At 29.1% G+C, this 15,995-nt stretch overlaps 1 protein-coding gene and 2 long non-coding RNA genes across 3 annotated transcripts; 2 read left to right on the forward strand and 1 right to left on the reverse strand.

The window, feature by feature from the left end:
• The first annotated feature begins 840 nt into the window (after positions 1-840).
• LOC107644800 (uncharacterized) lies at positions 841-1,871 on the forward strand. The gene is made up of 4 exons (XR_015883727.1): positions 841-935; positions 1,063-1,145; positions 1,256-1,377; positions 1,466-1,871. It is a non-coding gene; the product is annotated as an uncharacterized LOC107644800 (long non-coding RNA).
• A 287-nt stretch (positions 1,872-2,158) lies between these two features.
• On the forward strand, positions 2,159-3,317 carry LOC148566366 (uncharacterized). The gene is made up of 3 exons (XR_015883728.1): positions 2,159-2,307; positions 2,419-2,494; positions 3,031-3,317. It is a non-coding gene; the product is annotated as an uncharacterized LOC148566366 (long non-coding RNA).
• Positions 3,318-8,824: 5,507 nt separating this feature from the next.
• On the reverse strand, positions 8,825-10,893 carry LOC107644793 (deacetoxyvindoline 4-hydroxylase). The gene is made up of 3 exons (XM_016348717.3): positions 10,163-10,893; positions 9,408-9,729; positions 8,825-9,219 (listed from the first exon to the last, which is right to left on the reverse strand). The coding sequence occupies exons 1-3, from the start codon at positions 10,702-10,704 to the stop codon at positions 8,968-8,970; spliced, it is 1,116 nt and encodes a 371-aa protein (XP_016204203.1). The 5' UTR covers positions 10,705-10,893; the 3' UTR covers positions 8,825-8,967.
• Positions 10,894-15,995: the final 5,102 nt, after the last annotated feature.

The raw sequence follows: 15,995 nt of genomic DNA on the forward strand, positions 1-15,995 counted from the left end.
ACCATGAATTACTGTGTGTAATTCGAACCAAGCTAGTTCGAATTAGTGTGTGCGTGTGTTTGTGTGTAATTCGAACCAAGCTGGTTCGAATTATGTGTGTGCATGTGTTTGTATATAATTCGAACTAAGCAGGTTCGAATTATGTAGAGATGGAGTTCGAACCAAGCTGGTTCGAATTACATAAAAATAGCTTCTGGCTTATTGCTGAAACGATTTTCAGTTTGGCGTATTTACGTTACACTATTTTTGGCTTGGCTTATTAAGGTTTTTTACCCTTATTGTTATTGTTATTATTGTAATAGAAGGTAAGGAAAAAGAGTTTTGGACTGCACAGGACAACGAATCTAAATACACCTTAATTCACTCGGAAATGAACTGAAATTACATAACAATTGTGACACAATTAACTCAGAAATGAACTAAAATTATATAAAAATTGCAACACATAAACTCAGTTCGAGAACAAACACACAAATAAGACTGAATCATGAACAAAAACACATTTAAAATCAATTTTAGATCAGATAACATCGTTAACATGACAAAAATTTAACAATAACAATAACAATAACAATAACGATGATAATGAAAACGCGATATGTATAAGAAGAAGATGATGATAACGATAACGATGATCATGATGATGATGGAGGAGAAGAAAAAGAAAAGAGAAAAAAAATTCAAATGAAAAAAGAAAGAGAATGAGATAGTGATGTTGCTGAATTTAAAATACTTTAAAATATTTAGTTAGAATTAGTTAGGGTTATGACTTGGATGTAAATCTTTATTGTTAATTAATTTAATGCAGCTAAATATTGAGGATGACAACAAGATTAGCGATAGCACTTTGAACAGTCATAATAACTATTCTCATTACGAGGAAGCCAACAATAATGTAACTACTCCATTCACAAGTGATTCTGCTCCGAATAAATGTGAGTAAGCATGAATTTGATTACTCGCTTGTTATAATTTTTAAACTTAGATTTTGTAATTCAATACTCAATTTAGCTCCTAAAATTTGAATTGGATTCAATATGACCCTTTAACTCAAATTGTTAGATCAGCAAGTTTCTCTACATCCATTGACCATGTCAATTCAAGAATTTGCTTCTGCTGCCAAGCAAGTTGATGATGAATCAAAGGTAAACCAAACAATGCTTGCAAATGATGTATCTTTTAGTGCTAGAATCCCTTTTTTTCTTCTTATTCCATTTCAATTCCAATTCGTACTCATCTTTGTTCTGAATTGCAGCTACTGAGATTGCAAGAAACTGCAGGTGATATAGTAGATATGAAGAAGCGAGCGTTGAATGATAGAATAATCCTTGCCGAAAAAGGCTTCCTTGATGCAGATGGTCTTCATGGAAGCATCTTGTGAGTGTGCTTGAGTTAGTTGACTTAGTTAATCACTTTCTTATTACTAAACTTGACTTAATCATCAATCCATGAATGCTTCTTATAGGTGTTTGGGCGTCCAAGGGACCAAGAAAGCAAGCTAGCTTTCTTCCCTGGGATTGCTGATTCAAACAGGGATTCAACATGAAATCTGGAGGGTTGCAAGAGCAATTCAAACAGCTGCTTCTGCACTCAAAGGAGAATTCACCTAACTCATCACACTCACACCACATGCAAATCCGTTTCTATGTTTTGGGTTACTCGTAAAGATTCCACTCGAAATAGTTTTGACACTTATAAATGTACATTAGCTTTCCAAAAGGGGGATGTTAATGTATTATGTCTTATATACTCTTATGTATGTAATAAGCAATTTTTGTTATGGTTGGACACTTATTATTCAAACTACTAGGTGATTTTGCAATTTTTTATTTTGTGGTTACTGAAATATATAATAGACAATTAGACTTGAAGTTTGGACAACGTCGTATAGCTTATTGTAGTGCTTTTCTATGTGCTGAATTTTTACTTTTTATTTAGCTCAAATAGTAGAGAATGTTGCAGAAAAGAGCAAGGAATTGGCCACTTGCCAGACCTTCAAGTTAACTGAAGCTCTCAAGAACAAGGCTATAGAAGAGGTATTTTTTTGTCTCTGTATTTCAGTTGCATTATAATTACAAAACATATATAAGAGCTTCTCATAACTAACTATTCTCTTTCGAGTTTGCCAGTTGAGAAATGAAGTTGATAAACTGAAGGAGAGGCTTGGAGTTACTGAGGATCATCTCAAATAGAAACGCAAGTCCTCATATTGCTATTGGGGCACTTGCTGCTTCAGCTCCAATTCTCCAATTTGAAGACATTGTGCCACTAGAAACATTCTATGACATCATTTCCAGTGATTTTAAGGTAGGTTAGTGAATTAGTAGTCTTGTGGTTATTACTATCTTATTTTGACCATTTTATGAATTTGTGTGCTACTAAGATTTTTGCTTTCTTGTTTTTAACTACATAAAACAGTAATGGAATGACATATCATCAATAGGTCAGACGCGTAATGGCCTTGTGCAACTGTCAACACTTGCCACTTCTGTTGGTAAGGATTTCCTTCCTTTTTCTTTTGTTTCTTTTCTTCTTCTTTTTTCCTTCTTTTTTGTTAACAGAAATCTCCTTGCTAGTTTGTGATGCAACCGGGAAATTGATTTAACTAATGGTTGTATAAGGAATATTGGTGGGAGTGGTGAGAGCAGGGGGAGACTAATGGTACTCTAAGCCAGGAACTAACCAATCCTTTTTCTAGTTTCCATTCCATTCTAACCAAGAAGGCTCCTGATTGTCTTTACATATCACCAAGATTATATATATATATATTTTTATGAATAAATGACCATTTGTATCCATAAAAGATGAAAACACTGACATATGTACCTACACTAGATCGAAACTAAACTTGTACCCACGCAAGATGCCTTCTGTGTGAGAAAAGTACCCTGTCTTTGGAAGGTTGGGTACTTTTGTCACACGGCAGGCATCTTGCGTGGGTACAAGTTTAGTTTCGATTTAGTGTGGGTCAGCGTTTTCATTTTTCATGGGTACAAATGGTCATTTATTCATTTTTTCATTTTTTTATAGTTTGCAAACGGATTGATGGCCAATCTGCTGGGACTAGTGTTCTGGAGCACATCTACGAGGGAGTGAATGTCTACTACAATTATACTGGAGAAACTGTTTTGAGTTAGATAAAGATCCTCAAGTGTTAGAGCTCCTTTCAGTCTTTAACTGCTTTGTTACATTTTAGCTTCCAGTCCTTTCTGTTTTATGTGATTATTTGTTGTGGAGCTTTTGTTCATTATGTTTTTTGTATTTTTTTTTAAGTACTTCCATTACTTTATGGTTTTTGTTACAAATTGATTCTAAAAGCTTGCAAAGAATTTGGCCCAATTTTACTAGATTCAAGTATTGTTTGTTAGGTTGAATCAGATAATTAATATTATTTTGGCTTTTGTTCTTTCGAAAAATATTCTGCCTTTATTTACAAAATGTAATTTTAAATTTGGCTTTATTAACAAACTTACAGTGGTTTCTTTTTATTTGATCAAATTAGACTTCAACTACAAATCTGATAACTATTTCTTTGTTCAAATGTGTTTATAGTTTAAATGATTTAATATAGTTATTGTTCAATTTTTCTTATGTGGATGAGCAATTTTTTTGCAGCCTAAATACAATAAAAAATTAAAATCTTCTTGCTTTTGGGCTGTTGTCTACTCTGCCATCTGCTTCAAGCTTTGATCATTCAATAGAATGACCTTTAAATAACTTTGCAAATTAGATTTCTTTTTTAGTTTCTAATTGAAATGATTGGTGCTATCAACACTCATAGGTAGGAACCGAGAGGCTCCTCAAAACCACTTCTTACCATGGTACACTAAATCCGACAACAATCTAAGAAAACAGAGGAAAAAAGAATTTGTATCCTTTTTTTTTTCACCTTTCTTATGTATGTGTCCTATTATACTATTTAAGTTGTGTGTTTTACCGTTGGTATTTTTACTTTGATATTATCTCTTAAGAGTTCACTTATTTTACATATCTTGAAGATTTGTTAAGCTTAAATTTAAATATTTGATCATTCCTCCAGTATATCAAGTAACTTTTGCAAATAAGTTATGCTTATCTTTTATCATAGAATTCTTATCTTACCATAACTTGATCTATTGTCATATTTTAAATGTTTTAAATCCTGCTATTCTTGACATTCATGTTTGTGCATTGGGGGATGGATATTGAAATTATATATTATTATACAAATTGCCTAAAAGTTAGGTAATGTCATTATGAAAATAAATTTGTTAGGTACTCATAAAGATGTCTTATGCCTTTGAATGATTAATTTAAATTATTAATTTAGTCAACAAAAAAATACTGCAAAAGCATTATGCTGTCTTATATCATAAAGAATGAGAAAATGGATGCGGAATGAATGATTGATGTGACTTAGTATTTTTTCTATATTAGTGTCGCAGGGTAGTTCTATTTCACTTGGTACAATAGAACATGCAAATAAAGACTAACAAAGTCAATGGAATTTACTTATCATAGCACATTATAATCCAACAAGTGAAACCAGAGATAAGCATCTTCTTCAATGTGAATGCACTATATTATTGATGCTGTTTCTAAAATGCATGTGCTTTTAATATGCTTTTGAACCATGTGTCTTCTTTTTTTTTTTTTGTCATTTGTGTTTTTAAAAAGTTTTTTTCTTTTCTTTTTGAGATGTAGATTTAAATAGGTTAATAGGACGGATAATAGCCTACTTTAAGTATTTCTTTGAATAGACAGAGACGTGAAATGTTCAATTTATACTTATGTGCACACTTTTTTCTTTTAATGCATGATATCTTTCCTATTGTGCATACTTGTATTTTTTTTTCATCCATTCAAAGCATATTTGTTCTTTTGGTCATTGTTATCAAGAAACAATCCATAAAAAATTTAAAAAATGTGACTAAACTGTAATGATATTATTTTTTAAACAAATTAGTTATATTTAATACAATGACCCTTTTGCATGCTATTATTATTCCTTTGGTAATGAGTATGTTGTTTTCATGCATTCAAAGTTCATGTTCTTTGTTTATCTTTATCTCTCATATATATTCAACGGCTCATTAAAAAAATATTATATTAAATTAAATAGATAATACAAATGGATAATAAAATTAGCAAGTTTAAATAAATAATTAAGAATAAAGATGTTTTGACTGAGTTATTCGAATAATGCCAAAGACAATATACAAAGAAAAAGACTAAAACCAAAGAGATTAACAGACCGAACAAAATGGGGGTGTGTCCACACATATTGACTTTCATAGATTACTACTAAAGAATGATTACTATGTCGCTCTACATAATCATCTCATAATTTATTGATTTTTTTAATATATATATATATATATATATATATATATATATATATATATATATATAAGGAAATTTAAATAGTCAATATATTTTAATAAAATTAGTATAAAACTATAATAAAATAGGATGTTAAAAATATTTTTATTACATATATTTATGCAATATATATTTATCCAAGGAACAAGTGCAAGTAATTACTTATTTAGGTTTTAGTATAGATATATATTTGATTTTTTTATTAGAAGACACACAAAAAAAAATATTATGGAACAAGTGCGGAATTTTTCTAGTGTCTTCTTATAAAAGGCCATGCCACCATTCAATACACTTGAGTTTTCTCTCATTTCAGTTTTCTTTCATTCCTTCCAACTCAATTCATTCCTTTCACTTCAACCATCAACACAACCATCACTATGGCTGAACAGTTCCATCTGCAGCTGTTGTTCAAATGCGTCCATTGTTCAGACCCTACTTTCTTGGAAAGAACAAGATTGGGACAACATTCCAAAAACTAGATGTTTGATTATATTATATATTATAATTTTAATTTGAGTATGAAAAAATTAAAATTTTAATTTTATTACAAAAATAATAAAATATTCTTTAAATATTAAAGTAAAAATACTAAATTATTCACTTGAATAGTCATATTTTTATATGTACTATTTATATATATAATTTTATCAATTTTTAATATTATTTAATTTTATTTATTCAACTTAAACTTATAGAGGAAATTATTAATAATATATTATTGGTAAAAAACTTAATGACTCAAGATAACTTGATGCAAATATTTCTTCCATTGCAAAGAGATACAACAAAGGTTAGTTGAGTGAAAAGTGAATCAATTTCAACCTTTTTTTTTTATTTCTTTTTAGATCATCTAACTCATCGTATTTCATCTTTCAATCAGTGTGTACATTGGGATGGTTTTATATTCACTGACGAAACCAAACAGGAGCTAGTATGGGCCATTATACTAAAAAAAACTTCATATTTATATATAGGTTAAATTCATAAATTATTAATTATTGATTTTTCATTTTTTATTTTATTAAACATATTTTTAATATAATTTTATATAATAATTCTATAAATTTTGTTACTTTTTTTAATGAATGGTTAGATAAAATTATCACATAAAATAATTATTTTATTTTTTAATTTAAAATAAAAATAAATATTCATCTTTCTATATATAAAAATCTTTTTAGGTTAGAATTAATCTAAAAAAAATATTTCATTAAAAATTTCAAATTTTTTTAGTATTATATTTTTAAAATATACTTTAAGGATGAGTATATTTTAAAAATTAAAACATCTTGTTTATTCTCGTAATAGTTTTTTAAATTTTTTATAATGAAAGATAAAAGACAAGAAAAGAAAGAAAAGGATTTCAATGCTCCAGTCTCAAACTGGTTTGAACACTTCCTACAGATAATTTAACCCTTTTCTTTTTCTTTTCTTTTTTTGTCTAACCCAAATAATTTTGCCTTCAGTATGTGTATTGGTGTGGCCATATATTTAAGGAGAAGAATCATGAAATTGGGCAAGAATGTGAATTTTGTGAGGGAAAGGGAGGAGGTGGTTGAGTAAACAAATTTGATTTTTGTGAGGGAGAGGTGGAATGAGATGATCTTTCAAGTGCATCTCAGAAGGGTGAAAAAAGGTCAAGCGAACTGTCAAGGACCTGTAATCTGGTCTGTGTTTAGTCTGATCTGTTATAAAATAGGTACAATTTTTGTAAAAATCTTAATATGTTAATAGGTCATGTTCACGCTCACTAATTAGTTTTATTGATCTGTTAGGTCTGTTAACACATAATTAAATATATAAATAATTTTTTTATTATTAACAAAATTATAGAATATCTTAAATTTATTATATTCTATTATAAATACTTTAAAAATTTAAATTTTTTTATAAATATTAAATATTATATACTACAAAATATTTTTATTAAAAGATAAATTTTTTAAATAATATTTGTATTTTTATAAACAAAAAAATATCAAACATTTTAACCCGTTATAGACTAGGCCAAGCCAAGCCAAGCCAAACTTGTTGAGAACAAAGCCTGGCCTGTTTCATCCTACTCAGAATTAGGGATTCTTCCAAGTGATCAAACATGGTTCTGAAGATGTGGATGAGATGATCCATGGAATCCGTAGTTTGATGAATAAGAAGCTGAGTTAAAGATATTGTTTTATTCAAGGGATAACAACAATAAAGTTAGGTATTTCTCCAATAGTAAGTTGTTCAGAGACTATGCTATTTCATTTGTTGCAAATCCTGATCTTCTTAATCCAGAACAATTACCAGAAGTGTGTACTTGTAGGTAACGGTTTCTAATATTAGTTTTAGTTCTAAAACTATCAAATTCTAAGGTGCTTGATGATGTTTCTTTAAAATTAGTAAGTTGGTTACTCTTATTAATTTCATTATATAGACTATAGTTTAACAATAATTACATGAATATCCTGATTAGGTGTCCATATCGAAACGTATTGCTTTCAATGTAAATCATGCTTGCTTGCTGAAAAATATTAAATGCTGCACATCACCTCACCAAGCATTGAGACAACAATTTAATGTGCGAAAATTGAGGTAGAACTAGCTAAAATTTTATGGGGAAAAAAATGTACAAATGTGAGTGAATGTTTTTGGACAATATATCTTTATAGCCCTTTCCTTTCTTCTAATGATATAAGCAGAGTAAGTATTCTAGCTATTTACCTTTAGTTTTTATGCAACTTTTCTTATACCTTGTTACATGGCTTTTGATTGGTCACGGTCATCACTTGCTGCCATTGTGCACTTTAGACCCCCTTCTTATATAATTATGTGTCTTTTGATGAAAACATTTGTGATTTGTACAGAGATATAGTGTCTGAATATTCAAAACAAGTACAGGCATTGTGTATTATAATTTTTGGCCTTAACTACTCTTACCTTAAAGACATGGATGAGCATCATATTATGGTCAGTACTACCCACAGTGTCCTGAACCTGAGTTAACCTTGGGACTTACAAAGCACACTGATTTCGATTTCATAACAATACTTCCGCAAGATCAAATTGGAGCTCTTCAAGTTCTTCATCAAAATCAATGGGTTGGTATTCCTCTAGTGCAAGGAAGCTCTTGTTGTAAATATTGGAGATATTCTACACGTAAACTAATGTATTTAGTTATAGAGTGTATTAAGATACATTGATTTATTTAAGAATGGTATTCAGAGAAGGTACATTGATTATAGAAAATGTAACAGTTGTATTATAGAAAATCATAACTTAACAGTTTCCTATATCATTGCAATACTTAGCTTGTTGAGTGTAACATATTGGTTAATTTCTTTTTGTTGGTTTTATTTGATCATTACTATTTTTAAGATTTGAGAGGTTTAATATCTCGGTTCATGGGACTTATAATGGTACAATTCCTTATTTGATATTCCATAAATAACTCCTCACATCATCTAGTTTGGCATATACCAAATGAATTTTGAAGAGACTTTTATTGAAATATAAGACATGAGAGTTTTTTAAAACAATAAATGTTGAATCTCTCACTCTAGCATCCCTCAAGAAAGTTTGTAATTAATATACTTTCATACATGAGTTTCTTTGATTCTTGATGCTTCAGAGCCTGAAGTGGTTTAGTGGAGAGGAGATTAGCTTTGTAGTGTACACCAATTTAACCAAGTCCGGCATTTTCATTTCCTTATAAATTGGAGGATTATCTTCTGTCAGCAACTCTTTTATTGGTCCATACATTCTTGGAGATTCATCATCAACATGTTGTCTCAAAAAGTATGCAACCGAAACTCGTGGACCCACTTTCTGAGCCACAACTCTGTGCATGGCGCTCATGAATTTGTCATTTGTGATTAGCTGTAATCAGTGCTAATACATTAATAGATCAATTGAAGAACTTAAATGTTTGTTTAATATTGTGAAATATTATATACAGGAGTTTATACTAACATAGTAATAACATGATTAGATATCTATATAAAATTAAATTAAATTCAATATATAATATAAATTACTACCAAAAACATTGATGAAATTATCATCACCTGCATCATATCTCCAAGGTTAATGATAAAAGCACCAGGAATGGGAGTGACATCAATCCACTGGTCTTCATGAAAGACTTGAAGTCCACCAACTTGGTCTTGTAGAAGAATAGTTACAAAGCCAATATCAGTATGACCACCTATTCCCCAAGTGAGTTCAGGCTCAGGGCAAGGAGGGTAATAATGTCCAACCATGAAAATTCCTTCACCACAATCTATGTCCTTAAGGTAACTGCTTTCTAAGCCTAATGCCTCCGAAAGCAGTTCTAAAAGAGTTAGTGTCAATTTCTTGACTTGGTCTGAGTACTCGATTGTTATGTCTCTGCAAACAAATTAATAGTCATGAAAACAAACATTTCTAGAATACATTTAGTTTGTATTTGTCGTTAAACCACTCATCCTAAAAGTTTAAGCTGATGGGAAGAGACAACATGAATAGTTATATTTCTAACACGCATTCTCAAGTAAGAGTCTCTTTTGGATTTGCTTATATTTTTGCATAAGCTTCCTTTTCTCCTTTTATTTATCTTATACTATTTTTTTTGACTTGTGGAGTTCACCAAAGATTTAACTCTTAATCTTTTAAACATAAAATTTTGATACCAGGCCATAAAACCACTTATCCTAAAAAGTTAAAGGATGGAAAAAGGCAATCTCTAAAATATTTTTATTTTATTTTCAAAATTTTGTTAAAAAAAGAGAAAACAGGATTTGATGGTTCTAAGCTATTTACATATACATAGTAAATATGATACCTGCAAATTGAAGGGAGTTGGTGAGGGTCAAGGGGCCCTGGCGCCAATAAACAATAGAGGGTGTCCCTCCAATTAATCTCTGAAGCTGTATAAAAATTGAAGTTGGTGTTGTAGAACACTCTCTTTGTAATATCACGTGAATAGAATTCTTTCTTCACCTCAACATCTTGCTCATGAAATCTACGCAACCCATCAAGCATTTCATCCAAAACACTCTGTGGAATGTCATGGTTGACCACTTGAAAGAACCCCCATTTCTCACACGCATCTTTCACTTTCTGAACGATCTCATGGCGTGAATTACCTTCTTCGTGTAGTGATCCCAAATCAATTACTGGAATACTAACATCGGTAGCAGGGGAGGAGGAGGAGGAGGAAGAAGAAGAAAAATCGTTGACTTTATGGCTGTCATGAACGAATATCTTTGGTAACTTGGATAAACCAGCATCAACAAGACCCTTCACACCTGCTTTTGTTTCATCAAGAAGCTTTAGTTCCCTGTTCCTGTCATAGTCTCCATGTTCGTGATCTGCTTCCACCATGTTTCACTCCGTTCTCAATAAAATTTATCTATTCAACTAAGAACTTAATTCACGATATCTGGAAACCTTGCGTGTAATGTTATTTTCTCTGCCTTGCTTGCCTTAATGGTATCAATTATCGTAAGTCAACTTTGATAATTGCAACATTTATAATATAATCAAACATTGAAACTTGAAAGTTTGTAAAGATTGAATATTTTATTGCAACCCAAAAATAGTTTTGGAAGAAGCTAAAAAAAATAGTTGTATTACAAAAATTCAAAACTAATAGATTCCTGTATCATTACATCATTACAGTATCTTTTTCTAACAATTTAATAACACTCAAATAAAGTCTTAATATCTCAGGTCATGAAATTTATAATGGTACAACCACACTTATGTTAGATGCCACGCCATCTTTAGAATCCAAATTATACTACAATGACTTTTAGGATTCTTATTTGATATTCCATAAATAACTCCTAACATCATCTAGTTTGACATACACCAAATGAATTTTGAAGAGACCTCACCAACTCTTTTATTGGTCCATATATTCTTAGACATTCATCCTGAACATGTTGTTTCAGAGAGCATGAAATCGAAACTCATGGACCTACTTTTTGAGCCACAACTCTGTGTTTGGTGCTCATAAACTTGTCATTTGTGATTAGTTGCAATCAGTGCTAAGACCTTAAATATGTCACTTGAACAACTTAACTATTTGTTTTGTGGAATATTATATAACATAGTAATACATTATTAGATATTTGCTTAAAATAGAAATTAAATTCGATATATAAATATAAGGAAAAGTCTAGGGCCAATAACTTTGTTAAATTTTGGCCAACATGTAACCAGCAAAGAAAAAATGAGCCATTGGATGAAATCTCACACCAATCTCATACCATTAAAACCATCATTGATGGCTATTTGATGGCTACAAATCACAAAAATTGATGGCCCCCTAGCAGTCCTTTAAATATAAAGATTAAAGTACGTTTTTCTAATGTATATTTTTTTTTAATTTTTAATATGAATTTTTTATTTATATCAAAATTATTTTTATACGTTTTTAATTTTGTTTCTAACATTTTAAATAGAGTTAGCGTTCAGAATTAATTTTGACATAAATAAAATATTAAAAACAAATTTAAATTAAAAATATTTTTAAAAATTTTAAAAAATTATAAATATTAAAAATAAAAAATATATTTTACTTTTAATATAAATCACAAACAAAAACAATGATAAAATTATGATCACCTGCATCATGTCACCAAGGATAATGATAAAAGCACCGGCAAAGGGAGTGATTTTTTTTTTTTTGGTAATTGAAAGGGAGGTGATATTAAACCATTGGTTTTTATGAAAGATTTGAAGTCCACCAACTTGGTCTTGTAGAAGAACAGTTATAAAGCCCATATCCTTATGATGAGCACTTAACCCCCAAATGAGTTCAGGCTCAGGGCAAGGAGGGTAATAATTTCCAACCATAAAAATCCCTTCAGCGCAATCTATGTTCTTGAGGTAATTGCCTTCTAGGCCTAACACCTACAAAAGCAATTTCAACAGCATCAGTGCCAGTTTCTTGACATGATCTAAGTACTCAATTATTAAATTTCTGCAAACAAATTAATCTCGCATGTCATAGAAACAAATAATTTTAACATTTTTATTGTGTTATTATTTTTAAAATTTATTTTAAATAATGAGAATATAAAAAATGAAATAGAAACGTAACTAGCTTCTTCTAAACAAAAATCAAATCTATCACCTTATTTAAAGAAAAGAAATAGTTATTACCTAACCTAATTAAATTAATAGGTGAAAATTCATGTATAGTTATTTTTATGAAACGTTAATAGTTGAAAGCATATCAAATTTTTTAATAATTTTTTATTATTAACTATTTTTTAAAATTTTCACTATATCTCCCTAATTTGGTAAGTCAAGAATTAATTCATTCTAAATTAAAATTTTATTTAAGGGTTTACAACCAATCAATATTTATTACATATTCAAACCTTTTGACATTTATTTAAACGAACGAATAAATTAGTCATTTGACTAATTTAAATTAGTTTTCAACTATCCACTACATACTACGTGTAAGTCTCTACCAAACTAAAGCAAGCTAGAGTTATATACCTCCAAATAGAAGGGAGTTGGTGAGGGTCAAGGGGCCTTGGTGCCAATAAACAATAGAGGGTGTCCCTCAAATTAACCTCTGAAGTTGTATAAAAATTGAAGTTGGTGTTGTAGAACACACTGTATAATATCACGTGAATAAAATTCTCTCTTCACCTCAGCTTTGGTAGTTAACATTGGAGATATGCTACAAGTGAGTCCAATATTTTCCTAATCTATTAAAATCTTCCAGTTTGTTCTCTATATGACGTGTGAATCTTTCGTGGAATCAGCCATCGATACTGTTATTAAGTTAGGCCGCCTACATTACACCTTTTTGACAGAATGTTTATGCACTACTTGACTACCGTTTATGACATGTGAATCCTTTCCAATAGATGCATAATTTATAATGTAACTAGAGCAGAATCATATATCGTGTAATAATCTTAATTCATGTTACCATTCGCAGCTGATATCTAATGACAAATTGAAAAGCGTAGAGCACCGTATTGTGGCAAACCATAGAGGACCTAGAGTATCAGTTGCATGCTTCTTCACTCTTGATAACTACCCATCACAAAGAATATATGGTCCTATCAAGTTACTTTCACAAGATAACCCCCCTCTGTATCGGGATACATCATTACAAGATTTTAATGCTTATTACTATAACAAGGGACTTGGTGGCAATTCTGCTCTTTATCATTTTTTGTTGCAAAGATAAAATATGATATCACAAAATATGGTTTCAAAGAACATAATATAGGGCTCAAACACTTGCTGTATCAACACATCATATTCACATTTCTAAGGCTACTTAGAGATTAATGTATGTGGTCCAGAGTAGTATACTTGTTAGAAATAGCAATGTTCATCACTCATGATCACTCTCCAGTCTCCATCAACAATAATCTATGCCCCCCATAAGGGAGCTATTGTCTCGAGATAATCCTTCTCTCTTTATGGGGAAACATTATTGGAGGATTACAGAGCATACTTTTATGACAAAGCACTTGATGGAAATTCGGCTCTTTACCATTTTAAGTTACACAGATAGATATTAAGCATCATGCACCTGCATCTGAATTATATTAAGCACTGGTCTTGTTTTCATTATATTATAGTTATACTATATATATATATATAAAATGTCTCCTAAATAAGCATATACTAGATTTTGACCCACGCAATGAGGAGAATTTGTATTATGATTTTTACCTAAAGTTTTTTAATTAAGTTTTATTAAATGAAATATTATTTATACGAAGAATTTATCTAATATTTTTAAATAAAATAGTATATATTTATATGAAGAATTTAATCGAGTAATTGCAATAAATAATATATTAATAAATTTTTTATTTAATCATATATGAATATATTTAAAATTGTCTAAGGTTTTAATTTATTACGTAGTAAATTTAAAAAAGTTGTTCAATATAGTTTTTTACTTAATTTTTTTTGCTTTTGGCGTCTTCCTTTTTGTTATAATGTTATGTTGCTACTTGTTGGTGATACTTGTTTTGTTTTCCTTCGTTTGAATGTTTGGAGTAAAATTATCTTGTCATTAATTTGCATTTATGATCTTGATTGTCTTTTTTTTCGTTGTTGCTATTATTTGTTGATCTAATTATTCCTATTGTTGCTTGTTAATGTATTTTAGTTTTTTCTTCGTAATGTGTTTATTGGCAGTAGATTTTCATCGGATGATATTAGCGTTGGTGAGTTCTTTTTTCTTTTTTTTCAAAGGATATAATTTTGTTAGTAAGTGTCGAAAAATATATAAATATTAAATTATTTGTAACATAGAGTTTAATATTACGATTTAATATTAATACCTGTTTGATTTCTTTTAAGGATATTTTGTATTGGGCTTCATTTTGTAGAACAAATGTCTTTGTCATAGTGAATTTTTTGGATCCTTCCTTTAGGTTATAATCGTTTAATTTGACTTTAAATATGAGTGATCTATTACATAGATTTTTCATTTTTGTTTGGACGTCAGCTTCATCTTGTAGTTTCTTTAAATCAGCTACAGTTGTTCCAAGTAATTTCCTTGTCCTCTTGTTTCATTTTGAATCCTATAAAACCTTGCAAAAAATTTCATGAAGTACTATGGTAGTTATTTGCTAAAAGTTAAAAATAGCCTTAAAATTAAAATATATTGTTTTATTCATTTTTATTAGATACACTTTAAACTGCACCTTTTATTATTGTATAAGATAGGTGATTCACATGATAAGTTTTACACCCAACTCAACTATAAAAAAATATATGAGAACTAACATTAACATAATTCGTCAAGTAATACTTACAAAGAATGTTGTTACTTTGATTTAGTAATTATGTTAAGTGACTTAAGTCAAGTCTTTTTTTTTTATGTTTGGTTGAGTCACTATCATTTTCTCTTCACCTTTTTTCTAATAAATACAATTATGTCAAACAATACTTATAAAAAATGTTACCTTGACTTAGCAATTATGTTAAATCAAGTCTTCTTTTTCATGGTTGGTTGAGTCACTATTATTTTTTTCTTCATTTTTTCTTAATAAATACAATTAAATAGTCATTTACTATATATATATTTAACAAAAGTGATAAAAAAAAGAGATATAAAATTATGTGAAGAGGGATAAAAAAAAGTGTATAAATTGAATGTTGATTTATATAGTGATATAAGAAAAAATAAATATAAAATGTGAAAATGAATTAGAATTTAACTCAATTCATACCTATTAAAAAAAATTTATTAACGTTGAAAAAGTATAATAACATATATAAAATTAATGAATAAAAGAATATGAAAAATAAAATTTAAAAAATTCTATAACATTGAAAGCATAGAATAATCTATGTAAAATTAAAGAATAAGAGAATATAAAAAATAATATTAAACAAATCCTATGATATTAAGAAGGTATTACAAAAAATAGTAACATATATTTTTATTTTTTGTAACTTTTGATAATTTTAGTGACTAAAAATAGTAAAATTTTAAAAAGTTAAGAATGAACTTAAAATTGACGTGGCTCATACTAAAAATTTATAAAACTAAAAATGAATATGAAATAGTAAAATTCTAAAAAGTTAAGAATAAATCTAGAATCACTTAAAGTTAATATAGCATCATACTAAAAATCTAAGAAGTTAAGAATAAATATAAAAACTACTTTTAA

This window comes from Arachis ipaensis, chromosome B5 (assembly GCF_059453495.1).
Source record: "Arachis ipaensis isolate K30076 ecotype BB chromosome B5, ASM5945349v1, whole genome shotgun sequence".
NCBI classification, from domain to species: domain Eukaryota; kingdom Viridiplantae; phylum Streptophyta; class Magnoliopsida; order Fabales; family Fabaceae; genus Arachis; species Arachis ipaensis.

What these genes read in the sequence shown, in the direction of transcription:
- LOC107644793 (XM_016348717.3), bottom strand. Translation starts at nt 10,704, where the DNA reads ATGGTGGAAGCAGATCACGAACATGGAGACTATGACAGGAACAGGGAA. An exon ending in CAACTCCCTTCAATTTGCAG is followed by an intron (nt 9,730 to 10,162) that starts GTATCATATTTA and finishes ATTTGTTTGCAG; the next exon opens with AGACATAACAATCGAGTACT. An exon ending in ACCTTGGAGATATGATGCAG is followed by an intron (nt 9,220 to 9,407) that starts GTGATGATAATT and finishes CACTGATTACAG; the next exon opens with CTAATCACAAATGACAAATT.